This window comes from Cyrtonyx montezumae, unplaced genomic scaffold, assembly GCF_038088225.1.
Source record: "Cyrtonyx montezumae isolate F1298 unplaced genomic scaffold, pur_monq_1.0 scaffold_10, whole genome shotgun sequence".
Lineage (NCBI taxonomy): Eukaryota > Metazoa > Chordata > Aves > Galliformes > Odontophoridae > Cyrtonyx > Cyrtonyx montezumae.
Genome location: NW_027071826.1, coordinates 3,624,010 through 3,644,139, shown reverse-complemented (window position 1 = coordinate 3,644,139; position 20,130 = coordinate 3,624,010). Strand labels below are relative to the sequence as shown.

Sequence of the window (20,130 nt, the reverse complement as noted above, 5' to 3'; positions counted from 1 at the left end):
GCCCACATCTCTCAGTGCCACATCTCCACGGCTCTGGAGCAGCTCCAGGGACAGTGACCTCCCCATCCTTGAGCAGCTGTGGTACTGCAGCACTGCTCCCGTGGAGAAGAAATCTTTTATCCAACCAGATTCACGTGCTTGTTGCCAACTGGAAGGGGTCTTTGATGATGCTGGGACCACTGCTGCAGGGTGATGGACTGAAGAATGACGAGTTTAACACACACAAAATTTGGGGGGGACTGACATTTGTTGGGCTAGGCCAGATACTGTGTCACAGCTTAAGAAAAACAGCCCAGGATCACGGTGTACCCAGTGTACTGCAAAACTCACAAAGGTGATGAGCAGCAGACGCTGCTAACAGCTGCGAGCCAGGGCTGATAAAACTTGGACTGACCGACCCACGAGAGAGGAGAAATTAACGAGAGGCCAACATCCCACTCCACCTGACGGCTCACAGGCATCAACAGGGGAAAGCGAGGCTCAGCCGCGGGGCAACAACCAGCCGCGAGTCGCGGCCCAGCTGGCAGGCAGAGCGGGAATCGGAAGGGCTCGACATCGGAGACGCGGTTGCAGGCGGCAGCGGGGCCGGCCCGCGGCCTCCTCCCACCCGGGGCAGGGCCAGAGCCGGGGGGCGGTGCGGGGCTGCTGGGCGCCGGGCGGCCGCCATGGAGCCGGAGCGGCTGAGGCGCCGCGTGGGCTCCGCGTTCCGGGTGCGCGGGCTCCTGCTGCGGGCGTGAGTAGCGGGGTGCGGGGCGGGCGCGGAGGAGGCTGCCGGCCTAGGCCCGGCTCGGGGGCTCCTCTCGGGCTGCTTGAACGCCTCCTGCCCCGCCGTGGGCCTCTTCCATCCGCCTCCGCCCGTGGCTCGGGTGTAGGGAGCGGCGAAAGCTGCCTTAAAGCTCTCCTCCGTGCCTTTCGCGATGAGCTGGCGCGTTCATCGTATTTCTCCTTTCAAGATTCTGCATGATATTAGCGCCGTTTTGTACCTGGCGTGGATGGATGTGATTGCTTTGGGAGAGGTCCTGGCAATTTGATTAGGAGACCAAACTTACTGTTAAACAGCAGGTCGGGCCCTTAACCGAGATGCCAGCTTTCATCGTCTGGCAGATGATGCTATCTTTAACTGCAAGATGAGGGAAGAAGTGCATCTGTAATTCTCATTTTGTTCACAGTGTGTAGCACTGAGGGATGTGGCTTTGATGGGCATGGTAAGAACAGGTTGGGCTTGGGGATCTTAGAGGTCTTTTCCAACATTAATGATTCTGTGGTTCTACAATAACTCCACTTATCAGAACTACTGATGAAGTGGAGTGAGTCCTGCAGAGGGCAACTGGGGCTAACATGGATTTGCTGTACATGAAGAATGAGCCAGCTCTGTTCAGCCCTTGGGAAGGAAGGTGAGGGTGATCCAACAGGGAGAAGGAGCCGTGGTGCAGAGAAGGTGTGAGGGGCAGCAACAAAAGAAGATCCAATTGTGTGTTTTTTGTTCCCGTGGTTCGAAAGAGATCCTGAAAAATTGGAGAGGGCCCTCTGGAGGACCACCAAGGTGATTACAGAGTTGGAGAACATAAAATCATGGAGTCGTTTGAGTTGGAAGGGACTCTTAAAGGTTGTCTGATCAAGTTCCCCTGCAATGAACAGGGAAACTGACATCTCCATCAGGTGCTCAGTGCTGTCCAGCCTGACCCTGACACATGGGAAAATCCAAAGGATTTGGGTTTGTTCAGCCTCAAGAAGGAAAGGCTCAGGGGAATCTAATCCCAGTCTTGTTTAAGTCATTGGGGAGAAGAAGGAGGAACTCAGCAACACAGTGTAACTTTTTTAATCATAAGGCATTTAGTGATTGTATGCACATCTGCCAAAATCGGCACAGTTCATATGAACTTGACTGAATATTAATTGCTTTTTGAGCTAACTTTCTTTGTTGAAATTAGGGAAGCTGTAAAGTATCTCACTGAAACTCTTCAGTCACTCAATGGAGAAGAGCTTGAAGATGCGATTGACAAGATCATCGATGCTGTTGAAAAACAACCTTGTAAGTAAACACTGTTTTTTTCCTAAGCTTTCTAAGTTGATCTTGCACTTACAATGTTGTTTAGACAGAGTTACTGACAACTTATGCACTGCAGTGTCACTCTGGTCTAGGAGGTTGATCAAGATAGATGTATTTGCTGACATTTTGTTTTGTTAAATACTGAAGTTTGTAATGTCAGCAAAAGCTGGTGTCACTTTGTTATTTGAAAAGTTGGCAACTTGGTAGCTCCTGACTTCTGGTTTCTAGGAGTAGTGAAATTCTTCAATGCCAGCTACTATGAGCTCCTAGCTGAGTTTGCGTGGGCATCTGTGCGTCTGAAACTATCATCTAAAATATTCAAATAAACAAAAATAGCAAGAAGTTAATTTGCTTATTATTCTGTGAATAACACTGGGAATGTTTCCTGAATTCGTATATGGCCTAACACTTAGGCCTAATTAGTGTAGTTGACAGCTGTAATTTTGAGAGCCTCAACTTAACTGTGAGAAGGGGACTGTTACCTCCCTTTGATCAGAGGTCACTGCACTTGCCTGCAAGTGGGGTGGCAGGTATAAGAGCAGTAATAATCCAGCATGTTTGCTTAAAGCAACTATGGAAGGGGTTTAACAGCACCTGGATGTTCTCTGTTCACTCAAAGCTCGTGCTGACATTGTTACACCAACCTGATCTTGTAGTAATGTTGGGCAAAGGGTGCTGCAAACAGCTGGGGCACTGCAGCAATGGATGAGCTGTACATCTTTGATGTATGAAAATATTTCAAATACCATAAATTACTGAGTCCAAAAGTGAATCCAGAAAACTGCAAAAGCCTGTATATGTGTGAGACACTCCATGAGTTGAGCTGTTGCTGGTGGTGTTCCCACAACTCCTGTAATTCTGAGGATGCCTGAAGCTCTGTCATCCTGGCAGGAGTGTTTGGGTAGCACCTCCTGCTTAATCTGGACAATGTGTCCTCAGGCATGGTGTCCCTGATCTTCAGCCACAGAACACAGGAGTTGTCACATCCGTAGTTAAAGAGCATGGCTGAAGGAGGCAGCACTGATGCCTGACCTGCAATTGTGTTCACTGATCTGAACTCAAGAGAACCAGGAAACCTGACAGTTTTTTTGGCTGAGGAGATTCAATCCCATATAAATGGAATCTAAAATAAATCTTAGGCCGTATATGAGTTCAGGAATCATTCCCAGCCTCTCCTCTTTAAAGCAGGTAAAATAAAATGTGGGCATTTGCTTGCTTTACCTATAGAGTACCAACTACAGAGTTACAACTTTATGTTCTTACGCTAGCCATAGGAAATGGGGAGCTAAAGAAGAGCTGATCCTCACCTAGTGTAAAGCCTGCTGGTACAGTCACACATGCACATTTTTGAACAGGTCTGAATCAGTACGAGAAGCTCCAGGGCCAGTGTAGTACCTGCAATTAGTTGCTAACGCTGATCTTTGTGCAATGTGGGATATTGTGCTATAAATTCCAGTGTTGTCCTGCTAATGACTCTGAGTTGCTTGAGACCGTCTCAGGAACTCTCTGGTCACTGCGGGTGGTGGGAGAGAGCCAGGAAGCTCTGCAGCAAGCAGGCCCGGGGGGGTGGGCTTCTTCCACGGAGGTTTTCCCCTTCTTCTCCATTCCTCCTTTCTCCTCTCTCTGCGTGTGAAGTGCGTGCGCTTGTGCATAGTACGTGGGTATGCTTGTGTGCTTGTGTGTGCATAGTGCCTTGTGCCTGCGTGAATTCTGAACGAAGGTGTAACTTATCTTATATGTCCAAGGTGGTCGAGTCAGCCGTTTTTGAAGAGGGAGCTCCTGGCTTTTTCAGATCTCCACAGGAACTCTTTGTTCCCATTTTCTGGGCATTGCCAGCAGATAAGAGAGGGGTAGGGAAATGCCAAATTGTATCTTGCCTCCACAGGGTACAATGGGATAATTCCCTAAACTCTCATACTAGTTATCTGGTCACAGATACTGACTTTCTGCCAGTAAACACTCCTGAACAAAATACCTCCAAAGAAATGCTTTCAAATGTAAACACTGTGCACAAAGGGTTGCCGGCTTTGTAGCACCCACCTAGACAATTTGTAGTTGTCAGCTAAAGTCTTATCACCAGAAAGGCCTTACAAAGCAAGCTTCGAGACAAAGAAATACAGTTTCTGTCCTTCACAACTCAGACTGTCTCATGTGAGCTGTGATTTTGTGTTCCCTGGGTCAGGCTTGGCAATACTGACCAAGTCCTTTTGTGAATCCATGCCTCGGTCTCCCTCTCAAATTCAACAAAGCATTAGTGTTTAGGAATGTTTTTGAATTTCACTTGTAAGTTTAACATCTATGAAGGCAACACTGTGCCTGTCTCCAAGATTGCACTGAGCTGTTTCAGTACTTATTTATGACAGCAATCTGTGTGATAATGTTCTGGAATAAAATTAACCTCCAGAATGTGAAAGTTCTCCTCTAACACATTTGTAGTATATTTGGCAGCTTTGCATAGACAATTATAGTCTTGTTCTCCATGTTTAGTGAATTAATGGTGGGCACAGTATGTGTATGGGTTAATTTTTTGCAGGAGATGCATCCTTCTGGTAAGAATACTAAGTGATCCATTTGTGGAGAGAAAGCTGTGTCGTTACCTTTTTGTAAAGATCCTTGTTTGTAATGTGTTCCTCTGAGAAAACCATTTTTTTTGTACAAAATTTGAGACCTACTCGTAGAAGCACGGAATTGCTCAGGTTGGAAAAGACATTCAAGATTGTCGAAGTCCAGCTGCAACGAAACCATACTACCCTAACTCTAATAGCCTTCCAGTGAGGGAGGATGACTTCCCTAGTGCTGCTCACCATCCTATTCCTGATCCTGTCCATCAGCCTTCTTGGCCACCTGGGCACACTGCTGGCTCGTATTCAGCCTGCTTTCCATCAGCACACCGAGGTCCCTTTTCTTCAGGCAACTTTCCAGACACTCCTCCCCATGCCTGTAGGGTTGCCTGGGGTTGTTGTGGCCAAAATGCAGGACCCGACACTTGGCCCTATTGAAACTCATGCAGTTAACCTTGGCCCATCGATCCAATCTATCCAGGTCCCTCTGTAGTGCCTTTCTACCCTCAGGCAGATCAGTGCTCCCTCCCAACTTGATATTCACTTTCTTACCACTCTCCATATGCTGCCCTTTTAATCCTTTGATGTTTTCTTTCCAGTGTCAACCAATATGATTGAACTGGCCACAGTGGAAGCAGCTGTCCAAGAATGTAGCCAAGCATTAGATGAGACCATGTATGGTAACATTATTTCTTTTTATTTGATGCTTATGGGAGTTGGTACACATTGCTTTATTTCTGATTGGGAAATAAATGTCAGGCATTTCCAGCAGCGCTACACATGCCAGTAATTGCTTTGTGCTTTGTCTTCCTGATGCTGCCTTGGAAGGTTGGTAATGTTCCTCCTTAGAAAATTCGTTCTCATGGATAGTCCTCTAGGGGATTCTAAATCTAATGCTGACATTCTGGAATTAAAGTTGTATGGTTATGTGTTACGTGTGACACAGATTGAATATTAACCAATGAAATAAACCGTTAGGATTTAGAGGGAACTTATTATTTCTGTTCATTTATTTCCTCCGGATGAAAAATTGTATGAGGTTGTTTTTGTGACTTTCATAAGATACCTATGTTCTGAAAGCACTTGAAAACTTTTCCTCCAGGGTGCTGCTTTCTGCTTTTTTTTTTTTTTTTTTGGTGTAGCAGGACTGTTATTTGCAAAACCATGATTGATTTTCACTCTCTGATAACAAAGCAGAGAACAATTACTTGAGCTTCTGAGAGTTATATTTGTGATTGTGATGAATGTGTTTTCTTCAGTGTTTGCCTTGTGTATTGACATGGTAATGCAAATCATGAAAATAAATGGTTTGTTAGGCATGTCAGATATTGTGATCCCACAGTTCTTCAGTGTGAAGCAAATTTATTTTTGGCTTTTCTCCTAGTCATTGGGAACCTTGACAGTGCTGATGGTTTCAATGTGACTTTTTCTTATGTCATATACTTATAAACATTTTTTTGCTCCTGGCTGCACAGGTTCTCAGTGTAGAGTCCTGAGGAGAACAGTTCACAGATCACAGGACCAGCCTCTCAAACTCTTTTAAATTACAGTGCAGGAAGCTTGGGGATAAAGGTGTGTAGGAAATACAGTGTGAAGTCCAAGACACTGTTGTCTGATATGCAGTGATTGTTGTCCCGTGCTTGTAAACCATAGTGAAGGTTCATGGAAAAAATTGTATCTGTTCTGATGAATTTGATGCTATTAGAGTAAGAGAGTAATGGGAGGCATCAGAGAGGAGAGCTGTACCAGTATATGTAATAGGATATATCAGCTCAGTAAATGGTTTGAAGATTGTGTAATGTTGAAACTTATCTGCACGAAGCACGCCAAGACTGTTCTGCTGTTGAAAAAGATACCAGAGAATAATAATGGGAAAAGATGTATCTCTGTGATATTCCCAAGTAAAGTTCCTTTTGTTTTTTAATTAGGAGGTGCTGCAGTAGCCAATAGTGGAGCAGATGTGGTGGTAACACAGGGTAATAGGGAACAAAAAACTACACTTCTCTTCAAAATATTTGTTTATTTCTTTTCTCTCCTTATTGTTTGTTTGTTCCACCTCAGTTAATGCTGTAAATAAATTCTCATTTCAGAGAAAACGTTTTCAACATTATTGGAGCCTTTGATATTCCACGCTACATTTATAGTTCAGACAGAAAAAGATTTCTACCGTAAGTCGTGCGTATTTTAAATTTCAACTGCTTCTTCTTTTAAGAGAAATGCCTACATTTCCACATGTCTAAGAAGCCTGTGTTCTGTTCCTTCCCTCTTGGTTTCACTTGTCTCAAGCTCGTGTGAGAAAGTAAGATAATTTTGTTTCTCAAAGCTCTACAGAGGCTATGATAAATGCTGGCTCATAAATAAACGTGCCATTGGGTTTCTCCTTACTTGGTAGGATGGAGCTGAAACAGCCATCTCTGTCTTCTGTGGCAGTGTATTCTGTGCTGCCTGTGATCTGACTAGCTCTGCAACTGAAGTGTTTATCACACAACATGCCGACCGTGTTAATGAATGAAAGAGGCAGTGAGGCTAAGGGCGTACATCACTAAATGTAATGTTTGCTTTTTTTCCTCTATTTGTCTGTTTGATGTTGTTTTTTTTCAATAAATTTGGTCTCTCCATTGTCTGTATTTATTTTTTGGATTGCAGCTTGTGACATCCTGAAGCTCTGGGGCATTTCTAAAGAGAGCTACAGTGTGTTTAAAAAAGAGAAAGATGGAGCAAGCAGTGATCCCCCAGAACTGAGAAAGAAATAAGTAGTTGCAGGAATTGGTTGTAAATGTCCTGCTAGAACATTTACATTTACTGCAGGACATTTAACAGCAAGCAGCCCAGACTGCTGAGTTCAGAAGAGGCTGTACTTTTACAAAGCTTCAGGTGTTGTTAGCTGACAGATTGATAATGATGCTCCTTGTGAGGCATTCCAGTGACCTTCGTGTAATGTCATTTTCTAGTCTTGGTTCGTGACTCTGATGTCCAGCAACAGCATTGTGTGTGTTTGCAGGAGGAGGTTAATTCCAGTGCCACTTTCTAGTTTTTTAGGCTCTCAGAAGCAGAGAACTCCATAAAGACATTCTGCGGATCATAAGGAAGGAGCTATACTTGTTCACGGTCACTTAATAGGCATAACTGCTTTTAAAGAATGGACTTCTGCAAAGTCCTGTTCATGTGGAAACACAGGTCTTGAGGTCTGTGATTTAGAGGAAAATTAAATTGATATAGCCTTCAAAAACATGAAAACCAGGGCCCTAGCAGAATCATACTCATTGCCTAAATATATTATGCAGTAGCATTATAGCTTTTGCAGACAGCTTTTGGATCAATAAGTAATTTCTGTGTGTGGAATGTACCTTTTTTAATCTTAATTTTGTTGAACTCCTTGCAGTCTGTCAATGACCAGCTTCCCTGTACCAAATTTATTTGGAACTGCCCGAGATAAAGCAGAGTTGTTTCGTGAACGCTACTCCATCTTACAACAGGTCTGAAACAGTTTTGCCTTGTTTAAAAAAATGCATGATCAAAATGCTTTTCTTTTGCTGTTAGATACAGGCACAGTCTTCTCAACTGACACCATACAGTGTGATGGATGTATGTGTTTGTGCCTTTTAGCATCGTGGCATAAGAGCAGGTTATGTATTTCAATGTGTGCCTTCCTTCTGCCACTCCTGTAGGCTGCGTTTGACAAGCCTGTCATTGTACCTAGTGCTTGTTGAGGTAATGCAAACCTGAAACCCTGGGAAGCTCTCATTCAGCCTCTCCTTGAAGCATTATTATTTGCTTCTGGCATATTTCATTTATTCATTTTCCAGTTTTCAGAATGCTCAGGAGGAGCCAGCCCCCCCCCCTTGTCATCTCATGGTGGCAGTTGTGCCTTGTCCCCTGAGCAGAGCTCCCCAGGAGGACTTGCTTTGCTCTGCTGCCACAGTTGGTGGTGGCCCTGTGCAGTCCACACACACAGAGTCAACCTCTTGGCTCATCCTTCTGAGCAGGACTCAGCTCAGTTCTTTCCTTCCATCCACTCTCCCCACACGTAACCCCGTGTTACCTCGTGCTGTCTTTGTCCTGCAGTCTGGCATATGCAGTATGACATCGGGGAGTGGGTGGCTGCCATGATGACTTGTTAATTGTTTATGAGGTGTCTGCTCTTAGGATGCACAGCACAGATCACGCCGTGTGCTAGCAGGTTCTGTGCAGAGCCATTTACCTCTGTGCAGCCCCAACCCCAGTGAGCCACCAGGAGGCAGGCAGTGAGCCCAGCTTCTTGCTGTGCCACCCCACAGTGACTGACTTGGCCTTTGGCTTAGTTTTATAGTCCAACATTAATCTATTTCTTAGAAGCAAATCATTGTCAGCAGAACTGTTTGTGCAAAAACAAGTCAAATGTTGCTAGATAAAACAGAGTAAGAGAACTTCATCGACTATTTTGTGTGGTGGTTGTAATGAGCTGGCTTTTTGACAGCATTCTTTTATATATATATATATATACCGTGTTACTTCAATTTTGTTTTCTGCAGAGGACTCACAGACATGAGCTGTTTACACCTGCAGCAGTTGTCATTCATCCTGATGACAACAGGAGCAAATTCCAGGTAAAAAATCTTTTCTGATTTCTTGCAAAGGGAGCTGCACTTGGTGTTATGCTTTAATGCAGCAACACTTCTCCAGTGACACCTTATTTTTCCACCCTATATGGGTAATCAATGAAAATGAGTTTTTTTCTATCATTTTTAGCTTGTGTGTCAAAATGGCAGTTATGTGGCTTACATCAGTGTGATGCCCAAGCTACTTAAAAACAGCTATGAAGTGCATGAGAAATGCAGCTTCCCAAGGTGGAAATGCATTAACCGCTCAACTTTACACTTTTTTTTCCCTTTATATATTTTTCTTGTTTCTTTCATATGCAGTAGATTCACAGACCTTCAGCTGAATAAAAACCTGAGTCTGTTCTGTTTCCATCTCAGTTTTCTCATACTAAATGCTCTCTTGATATTATGTAACTACTACATATTTAAAAATATATATGCATGTGTGTGTCTCTGGATACCAAACAAGTTTTGTTTTGAACAGCTTGCCTGTGTCTGCTTGTTCAGAGCGTGCCATCTTGTAGAAAAAAACAACAACTGACCTTAGCTGAGTTGAGCCTGCATCACCATGCAGTCTTTGTAGGCATCTTTCTCTCCTGACAGCTTCCTGTTCTGCTGTCAGCAGCAGCAGGAGCATCCATTGTTGATGCTGGTGTTCCAGGAGGATTGCCTCCCTTATCTGCTGCTTGGCAGACCAAAATGAGTTTGTCCAGAAAACGAAGCCAGCCTGCTGTGCTAGGGTTACTAGGGTATATTCTCTGCCATCCATCTAAGGTTCCTCAGCAGAAATAATTAGTGTTACTTCCTGGGGGTAGGCTGGCCCAGGTTCAGATCTGATCCTGCTGAAGATCCAATTACTACCATTGACATCCATATGCAAGAGCAGAAATTGCCACTTGTTCTTTTTGGTTTTAACACATTTATAAGCAAAATAACCACAGCAGATATCTACTTGCTAAGCACTTCTTTATGCTAGCAGCCATTGTTGGAAATATTTCCCTCCAATCTTCTATGTTTGACATTCAGAAATGTATCCCTGATTTTCTAATGAGCCTGAATTCTGTCCTAGCTTGTTTGTGTATTTATGTGAGGGTGTGTGCATCTGCTGTCTGATCCTTTGCCTTGCTTGCTTCAGAATAGCAATTTTGGAGAGTTGCAGTTAGCCTGACATGAATCTCTGCCTTTGGTTCCAGCTTAAAACAGTAGAAACTCTGTTGGGCAGTACAGTGAAAGTGGGAGAAGTGATTGTCCTTGGGATGATAACTCAGCTGAAGGAGGTAAGTTGCTGTTTACTGTGGAATATATAGATCACCTTTCATTCAGCACTAGAATATATTAGAAAATGAGATCTCCTTCTATGACTGGGTGACCAGACAGGTAGATGAGGGAAAGGCTGTTGATGTAGTCTACCTGGACTTCAGCAAGGCCTTTGACACGGTCTCCCACAGTATTCTCCTAAGGAAACTGGCAGCCCGTGGTGTGGACAGGTTCACTCTTCTCTGGGTGGAGAACTGGCTGGAGGGCCGTGCCCAGAGGGTAGTGGTTAATGGAGTTAAGTCCAGCTGGCGTCCTGTAACGAGTGGTGTCCCCCAAGGGTCAGTATTGGGGCCCATCTTGTTTAATATCTTTATTGATGACCTAGACGAGGGAATTGAGTGTACCCTCAGTAAGTTTGCAGATGACACCAAGCTGGGAGGATGTGTCAAACTGCCTGAGGGTAGGGAGGCCCTTCAGAGGGATTTGGATAGGCTGAACAGCTGGGCTGAGCAAAATGGGATGAGGTTCAATAAGACCAAGTGCCGGGTCCTGCACTTTGGCCACAATAACCCCATGCAATGCTATAGGCTTGGGGCAGAATGGCTTGAAGAATGTAGAGAGGAAAAGGACCTGGGGGTGTTGGTTGATGCTCGGCTCAACATGAGCCGGCAGTGTGCCCAGGTGGCTAAGAGGGCCAACAGCATCCTGGCCTGTATTAGAAATAGTGTAGCCAGCAGGAGCAGGGAGGTGATCATCCCCCTCTACTCAGCTTTGGTACGGTCGCACCTCGAGTACTGTGTTCAGTTTTGGGCCCCTCACTACAAGAAGGACATTGAGGCCCTGGAGCGTGTTCAGAGAAGGGCAACAAAACTGGTGAGGGGCCTGGAGCACAAGTCTTATGAGGAGCGGCTGAGGGAGCTGGGATTGTTCAGTCTGGAGAAGAGGAGGCTCAGAGTAGACCTTATTGCACTCTACCACTTCCTGAAGGGGGGTTGTGGTGAGGAGGGGGTAGGCCTCTTCTCCCTGATAAGTAATGACAGGACGAGAGGGAATGGCCACAAGTTGCGCCGGGGAAGATTTAGATTAGACCTCAGGAAGCATTTCTTTTCTGAAAGAGTGGTCAGGCACTGGAATGGCCTGCCTAGGGAGGTGGTTGAGGCACCATCCCTAGCGCTGTTCAAGAAGCGTTTAGATGAGGTGCTAAAGGACTTAATTTAGTAGTTGGGTAGAGATAGTGATAGGAGGATGGTTGGACTAGATGATCTTATAGGTCCTTTCCAACCTTATGAACTTATGAACTTATGAACTTATGAGAGGGCTTAAATATCTCAGCGCCTCGTCCTCCGGTATAAGTTGGTGGCACAGCTGCCATCAGTGTTCGTGGTGCAAGATTCATTCCTTCGAAAGAGGTGAAGATTTACTAGGTGTGCTCCTTTCTGAAATGCCGGAGCCTCCAGTCACTGTGTTGCAATGGCCACTCCACTGATTAAGGGGAAGAGTACACCAGCAATCAAAGCTGCAGGGTGGCTGAGGGGAGCTGCTAACATCAACTGCATTGCTTTCGGTTCCACCTCTGTGCTCCAGGTACATAATAAGAAACACTTCACTTCTACTTTGCTTCATTAATTAATCCTGGGTTTTTTTTAGGGGAAGTATTTCCTAGAAGACCCTACAGGAGTTGTCCAGCTAGACCTTAGTAAAGCAATATCCTTTATCTAAGAGGTGAATACGTTTCCTGGAGGCCTGGAGGTACTCAGTTTGAATAACAAATCCATATTGTCCGTTAAGAATTATGTACAGAGAGTTGCAAGTTGCAGCTCCATCTTTTTCTTTCTTCTGCAAGTTATGTGGTTGCTGGAGCTCAATGCCCTTTGGAAGGACAAGGATAGCATTCCTGCTGGTGGAAGTAGAGCATGTTTGTGTGCAGTTTGTATTACACTGGCTAAAAGGCACACTGTAGGCAAACTTTGCCTACAGAATTAGTCTAAGAGTCCTGATCTAAGAAAAATCTCTCTTAACCTTTCTGCACCAGTTCCACAGTGGTTTGTATACCGAATCGTGCTTCGTTTTGGCAGAAGGTAAAGCAGACTTTTTTATTTTTATTTTTTAACTTACAGTGAATTATTCTGCAGGTGGCTGTTGCTGCAGTTAGACATTTGCCAAATGTGGCTAGAAGAAGTCTCATCTTGGTGAAGCTTGACTGTGAGCTGAGACTTTTGGCCCTGAGCCTTTCCTGTTATCTCAGGCTCTCGAGGCAGAGCTCTGTGACATTCCATGGTTTTCAGAGGTGTCAGTGGGATGAGAGAAGCCCTAACAGCATTGAAGATTGGCCTTAGTCTGTCTGCAGCATGCTTGGAGAAGGTGTGACCAGACAAAGAAGGTGGACTAGAACAACCAAACAGTATGATTTAAAAATAAGAAAATAACTGCTTTGTGTTGGCAAAGCCTCTGTCCTTCAGAGGCTTCTCATCCAGACAGTGTGTTTGCAGTTTTGGAGCCTTAGACGTGCAGTGATGGACGTTGCTGTTTATAGGGTATAGCTCTGTGCATTCTGTTATCTGTTCTATGTTTAAAATTTGTAAAATACACTAAGCAGAAGAGAAGTGCAAGCGAGGGATGAGTATCACTCGGTTACCTCTTTCAGGAGATGGCAGCTCTCAAGAAAGGGTGCAATTTGATGCCGACTCTTCAGGGACACAGCCACCGAAAATGATCGCTGTTCCCTACGTTCTTACTCAGTTGGGTTGAGAAGATTATATGGCTGTGCAGGAAATCCATTCAGAGAAATGACTGAGGTCTAAAATAGTTGGTGTTTTTCAGCCAGTTCCCTGCTCCATTTCACTGCTGAGCAGTGCAGGACTGGGGCTGTCACAAGAGAGGGATTGATGGAGGCTGGGACTGCTCAGCACTGCTGCCAACTGTCTGACTAATGTCTGGGATACGGTGTTGTCACAAAACCTAAAGGTTATTCTGTTGTTCAAAAATGTCTTAGGTTGGTATGAAGATGAAGTTTTTCATGTGAATGCTTTTGGATTTCCGCCTACTGAGCCGTCTGCTACCACTAGGTATGAAACTGACTTTGGCAGCCTCACTCTGACTTTATATTTTGTTGTAGTAAGCTCATTATCATTTTATAATTTTTGTGACATTGAAGTATGTTATTATTTCCCCTCCCCAAACACTATGAAATAAATACAATTTTAAGGAGGCAAATCAGAGACCTGCACGTTCTGCATGTTAATAACCATTGAGGTCTAAGCCCTTCTGAACTGCAAAGCTAAACAACTATTGGACAGGAATAAGGAACTCAGTATTGATGAGGGAATGGGTGAGGGAGGGAACCCTGGGTATGCGTTACTCTGAGATGATCTGTGAAGTTACGGCAGGGCAGTGCCCATGCTTTCAATCTAGGTGACTGCCATTTCTTTTCCTTGGTTTCTCTGTCAGCTACTAAATCATAAAGGATGCCACCTGAGCTACTCTTCATAGTAATAATAATTAATATGGTTCAGGCGAGTCATAATCAAAACTAGTAATTATCTGGGGAGAGAACAGAATTAACATGAATATTTCGATACTGTAGAGCCTTCTATGGGAACATAAACTTCTTTGGAGGTCCTTCCTCAGCTTCAGTGAAGGCTTCTGTAAAGCTAAAGCAGCTGGAGGATGAAAATGAGGATGCCATGTTTGTATTTCTTTCTGATGTGTGGCTAGACCAAGCAGAAGTACTAGAAAGGCTGCATACAATGTTTTCAGGTAGGTGGTGGCTTCTTTCAGTCTGAGCTTTGATTTAGAGGGTGTTGACCGTTTCCACTGATCCTTAGCAGCATTGCTGGTGGTACTGGTGAGCGTGGCAGGACGTGTTGCTAGCTGGTCATCAGTCCCTTCCGGGGCTGTGTCTCCTCCCTGGTTTGGGCTGAGAGCTCTGACCCTGTGGTGGGCCCGTGCAGGGAGTATCCCATGGGAAACCTGTGCTGGAGGGCTGTGAGCTGGTTGAGCTTTCTGTACTTGCATCCTGTGGTTGCTCACGTGAGCATCACTGTCCACGCAGGGGAAGCTGGCCAGCTTATGGCTGGCACCATGGCTGTTACCTTGGTCGTCAAACTGTGGTCTAAACGTGCTCTTTTGTGAAATAGTGGGTTTTGTACCTTTTCCAAAGGTATGCTTTTAAATGAAAAGGTTGGGCAGTGATTTTTGAGAGACCTTTTACTGCTGCGTTTATTGTGTGTTTTGAGTGAATTTCAGTTCTGAGAAGGCAACAAAAGTGCAGCTGTTGGCAGTATTTTGCAGGACCCCACTGAACCCCAGCCTAAATAAAGCCAGTGAGGACTTGCTGCAGTTTTAATGATAGCTCTTTGCATTTTGTGATTGCTGTTCTGTTTCTTTTGGTTCTCTTAACAGATTTACGGATTGGATTGTATTATATTTTTGTGAGCTGCTGCTTCTTTTTCCATAAATCACTTAGCACCAGTATTGTTTTGGACAGCTGCCATTTTTTGTGCTTTGACAAGAGAGTTCATGAAAAGTCATCCTAGCCTTAGTTTAAAGAAAACTTTTTCCTTCATCAGAGATGAGCAGTCTCTCTTGAATGCTTTCTGTTGCTTACCAATGGAAAAATATGAGTTATTCTCAAAATAGGGGCTGTTTCTTCCATGCATCGTTACATTAGTAATGATGGCAACATTTGGATAGCAAGCATCTGTGAGATCTGTGAATTGCTTCTTTGTATTCCAGAAGAGTTTTGGAACAGATTGTCCTGTCTGCCTTACGTAGAATGGAGGTGTGAGAGGGTGGCTGCTTTAAGAAACAAATTAAGGGTGCCAAACTGCTATTCTCTTAAGGAAAATTGAACCCGTTATCATGATATCTACTGAGAAGTTGAGTAGTTAATTTTGAAGTTAGAAAAGCAGTTCTGTATCTTGATGAGGATTAACCAGATCCTCAAACCAAACCAAACCTGAGCTAAAACTGCAGATGCTGGAGCAATAAAGGGTCTTTGGTCAGTATTATTGTGTAATGATATGACTGGGTCAGTGGTTAGTTGTGTACACACAGTGTTGTTGGAACTGTAAATAATGAGAACTCGTGTCTAGAAAATGGTTAGGAGTATTAACAGCAGCAGAGCTTGAAGTGCTGTTTTGGTTCTTGCCACTCACACGTGCTTTGTTTTCCCAGGTTATTCTTCTGCTCCTCCAACCTGCTTTTTCTTCTGTGGAAATTTCTCATCCGCACCGTATGGAAAAAACCAAATTCAATCTCTGAAAGGTGTGGAATTCTTTGCAGTCAGTCCTGAACATTAAATTAAAACAGTGATGGTAAAACTATTTAAGAAGGCAGAGAAGAAGTGGCATGTTTTTGCTGTACTGAAGTGTATAAGTGATCTGTGTTGTGTGTGTTTTTGTTCTAACCAAGTGCTGTTTCATAGGTACTTTTTTCTGGCTCTAGGTTCGTTGAAGGCTCTTGCAGATATAATATGTGAATATCCCAGCATTCATAAAAGGTATGCAGTTAAGTGCTATGGGGGTGGCAGGGGGAACGTGCTTATTTTGAGAATTTTTGCTTTAATTTCTTAAGAAACTAACAGATACCGCGTTTTCTCATTTTTGTGAGCCTGCAGTGGTCAGCTAACAGGCCTGTAAGGTTGTTTGGGGATCAGTGTAAGGCTTTGATTCTGGCTAGAATAGTTTGATCATGGAAGCTGCCATTGAGTTAACAGAGGTGAAACTGCCTTCCTGTGGAGTGTTTGCCACGCAATTCTCCAGAAGTGCAATTTAAGTGAAGCCTTTCTTTCTCTGAAATTCCCTCGCCCATGCAGTACAGCTTTATAAAGTGATGTCCAAGTCTTGGTGCTGCTAGCAGCAGCTGCAGGCTTTCTGTACTAACCCCAGGAAACACCATCTGACACACTGCCTGCACAGTTTGTTGTTTTTGCCTTCCTGTTCTTGCTTGCATGGTTCTCCACAGCTGCTAGTTTGAGAGCTAAGCAAAACAGCACTATCCCAAAGAGGGATCCTTTATCTGTCTCTTCTCGAGTGGAAGCCCCAGAATTAAATACTTCCTGCAGACATTTGAATATACAAAGGAAAGAAAATTAGGGAGACAGCCAGGCTTATCCTCTGTGGCTTCTCACCTTTGAGTTCCTAACTGTAGCCATGAAGCACAGCTAGTTCCTAGGATGGGCTCCCAGAGAACTCATTTCTTTCATATAAGAGTCCTCCCACTTCAGTGTGGGATGGATATGCACCTTATGTCACAACTGTGATTTAAGTTGTGCATAAAGCCTAAAGGAACAGTCATCTGTGCTGTGGAATATGTTACTTATGTTCATCTGTGAAGCTGTGGCATCATGTAACCAACAGTTAGATACCTCTAGGATTATTGTATATAAAAGTGATGTGTTTAACTTACTGCAGCAGTCGATTCGTGTTTGTTCCTGGCCCTGAGGATCCTGGTCCTGGTTCTGTTTTACCACGGTCAGTTTGCTTCACTTTTTCCAACTTTGAAAATCTGAATTAAGTCGTTCAAGGCAGTAAGTAACTTGGCTGATTCATGTGCTGCTGCTTATTATAGACCTCCCCTGGCTGAAAACATTACTCAGGAATTCAGGCAGCTGGTGCCATTTTCAGTTTTCACCACAAATCCTTGCAGGTAACAGTCTCACTTACTGGTAGTTTTCATGTCCTTTTTCTTTTCTTTTTTTTAACTGAATGACTAGTTCACGTGCAGATGTAGCAGTCTTAGAGGAAAAGATGAGAAGGTATTGTTTAATTGAAATGCACATTTTCATTTTGCTGTATTAGAGCTAAGATTAACTTTATAATACATCTTTCTGTCTGTTCATTGTAATTCATTTAATTTCATTGATGTTTTCATTTAGGATTCAGTATTGCACCCAAGAAATAATTATCTTTCGTGAAGATCTGGTGAATAAAATGTGCAGAAACTGTGTCCGCTTCCCGAGCAGCAGCATGGATATTCCCAATCACGTGAGCTGTGTTCAGCCCTTCTTGCTGAGTTCTTGACTTCTTCTTCTTGTGTTTTTGGTCAGCAGCTGTACATTTGGTCTTCCTCTGACCCACACAGCTGCATACTCCTGCAGACTTCTCAGAGTGACCAGGTTTCCTAAAAGAGTTGTGAAGAGGGATCTATACACGGAGTATTGTTTGCTTGCATTTATATCTTGATAGCAGGATAACTGAAACCAGGATGCTTGTTGATGACATCGAGTTGTTCTGACTGTCCCATTGCAGGTGGCCTTGAAGTCAGAGCTTCTTGGCAGCTGGCTGTGAGTGCATGTGCACCAGCAATGAATGTTGTACCACAAAACATTGATTCCTAAAGGCAAAGCTTAATACAGATTGCCTTTCTAAGATTTGATCAATTAGCCAGTGACATTTGCAGTAAAGCAGCACGTCACTTTTCCAAAAGGTCATCTGCTTCGTCTGCCTTTTCACTTGAAGTCTTAATCCTGCTTTTGATACATCGACATAGCACTCTGATTCTAGTTAATGAGTGCACAGCAGTTGATGAGACTTACTGATATAATTGAATGAGAACCATCTAGACAATACTGGCTCGATGTGGTGATGGATGGAGTCTGTTTCTATTTATTTTATAGGGTCTTTTTTTGAGTCAGTAGGAATGAGTCTGACTTGTTGAAAACGGTTCAAATTCACTCTCTGTGTTTCTCTTGCAGTTTGTAAAGACCATATTATCACAAGGACACCTGACACCACTTCCTCTGTATGTTAGCCCTGTGTACTGGGCCTACGACTACGCCCTGAGGGTGTATCCTGTGCCAGATATGCTCGTCATCGCCGATAAATATGACCCCTTCACTGTCACCAACACTGACTGTCTTTGCATAAATCCTGTAAGATTTCCCTCTACCAGAATACAACTTGTACAGACAACCATAAATTTACAAATGGCTTTATTAAAAATATTTGAAAAATTAATGATGGGTCAACTGCCCAAGGGAACGCAGTTCCACATGGGCGTGTCTCTTACCATCTGTACAGCATTATCCTGAACACAAATGTGGTGTGCTTTTCTTTACAGGGTTCTTTTCCGAGAAGTGGGTTTTCATTCAAGGTATTCTACCCCTCCAACAAGACAGTTGAAGACAGGTAAATATATCCATTTTATTTGCTGACTTTCTAGTTATCAGAGGAACACAGAAAAGCAATTATGTGAACAGAAGGAATGTTCTAGCAGTTAACGTACACTTAGGCAGCATAAGAAATTTAGAAGCCTGGACCTAAAATAAGAAATTCAGAAGTTAAGGCCAGGAAACAGTGATGAGAAACACGATCCAAAAATAAACAGAAAAATAGATTGCATTTTATAATTTTCAGTAACTGAAGCTTGATAATTGAGACCCAGTTGGGAAACATTTGTTTCTGGAGATTGTATTTATTGCATGGGTTAATCACACTTAGGAATTACTTTTGGTTCATTCTGTGATCACAATCAAACTCAAAAGCCACTTTTATGCTCTGATTTCATGCGTTTACACGTGTGCTTATTCACTCCTATTGTGGCCTTCCAACAACTGGAAAAAAAACAACAGCTGCAAAACCAGAAAAACAGAAGCAAACGAAACAGTATCAAAACTTTTACAACTGCTAAAAATTTCCATCAGTTTGAAATAACAGTGGTAGAACCAAACAGGAAAATTGCTGTTTACCGTATCTGTCTCTGACTCAGTTTCGTGTCTTCTTGCAGCAGCTTTTTGTCATGTGGAAGTGTATAATTTTACACATAACGGAGCGGATACAAAATAAATCTGTGTAATCTTTACTTGAATACAGAAATTAATCATACCGTGAGATGCTTTAGGTCTTTAGACAGATCAAAACATTAAGTCTTTCCTAGATCACAAAATAGAATAATGTGGTATGTACTGGCATTGCTTTTAACTAAACCTTGCTTTTGTTTGGTCCTTCTTGCAGCAAGCTTCAGGATCTCTGACTTTCTAAAGACTGCCAAAAGAGATCGAGCCTTTGCGAAGCTAACGTAGCACTTGGTTTAGATGGACTGATTTTGTGATGTATTGCAGGCTGTTGATAATAAATGTCAAAGCCAAAAGTGGCTTATTTTGTACGGGAATAAAGTTTTACAGGAAAACACGCTGCGTTGGTTTAGATGAAATGGGGTCACCAGAGATGAATTGCCAGAACACGAGAAAAGAAGGCACTTGGAGGAAGCAGGGGCATGTATAGGATATAGGTATCTTTGAGGAAGGAAGTTAAGGAGAGGAAGGACTTTGTTTTTCCCTGCGGAGGCCGGGATCTGTCTTGGGGCAGGAAACACAGAAGGCAGATTGGCAAGGAGCTGACGAGTGCTGGCAGTGGGTGGTGGTACACAGCTCAGGCGAGAAGTAAGGGGGGCAGAGGTGAGGTCGTTTGAAGCTCGTGCGGGTGGATGAGGGTGTGGCAGTGCTAATTTCAGCACGGGGTAGGGCCTGCAGCAGCTGTGTGGGCCTGAGGAGCCCGTAGGGGCGCCATCTTGCTTGACGTAGCCATAGCAACAGGCTGGGGGGAGGGACGCGCCGCCGCCATCTTGCTTAGCGTCACTATAACAACCCGGGGCGCCGCCATGTTGTTTAGCGGCGCCATAGCAACGCGCACGGCCGGGACGGGGCCGCCATCTTGTTTAGCGTTTCCACGGCAACCAGCGC

The 20,130-nt window shown here is 43.9% G+C and overlaps 1 protein-coding gene across 1 annotated transcript; it reads left to right on the top strand.

Moving 5' to 3' along the window:
• Window positions 1-660: 660 nt before the first annotated feature.
• On the top strand, window positions 661-19,577 carry POLE2 (DNA polymerase epsilon 2, accessory subunit). The gene is made up of 19 exons (XM_065748162.1): window positions 661-733; window positions 1,932-2,032; window positions 5,211-5,286; window positions 6,702-6,779; window positions 7,994-8,087; window positions 9,123-9,197; window positions 10,385-10,468; window positions 12,096-12,152; window positions 12,478-12,526; window positions 13,441-13,513; window positions 14,032-14,204; window positions 15,624-15,713; window positions 15,894-15,948; window positions 16,862-16,921; window positions 17,019-17,096; window positions 17,326-17,434; window positions 18,145-18,321; window positions 18,510-18,577; window positions 19,403-19,577. Exons 1-19 carry the CDS (start codon window positions 666-668, stop codon window positions 19,419-19,421), a joined length of 1,584 nt encoding a protein of 527 aa, XP_065604234.1. The 5' UTR covers window positions 661-665; the 3' UTR covers window positions 19,422-19,577.
• Window positions 19,578-20,130: the final 553 nt, after the last annotated feature.

Bases quoted from the DNA above. Each gene is read 5' to 3' on its own strand.
- POLE2 (XM_065748162.1), top strand. From the start codon at position 666: ATGGAGCCGGAGCGGCTGAGGCGCCGCGTGGGCTCCGCGTTCCGGGTG. The intron at 15,714-15,893 runs GTGTGGAATTCT...TTCTGGCTCTAG, and splicing joins CCAAATTCAATCTCTGAAAG to GTTCGTTGAAGGCTCTTGCA. The intron at 17,097-17,325 runs GTAACAGTCTCA...GTTTTCATTTAG, and splicing joins TTCACCACAAATCCTTGCAG to GATTCAGTATTGCACCCAAG.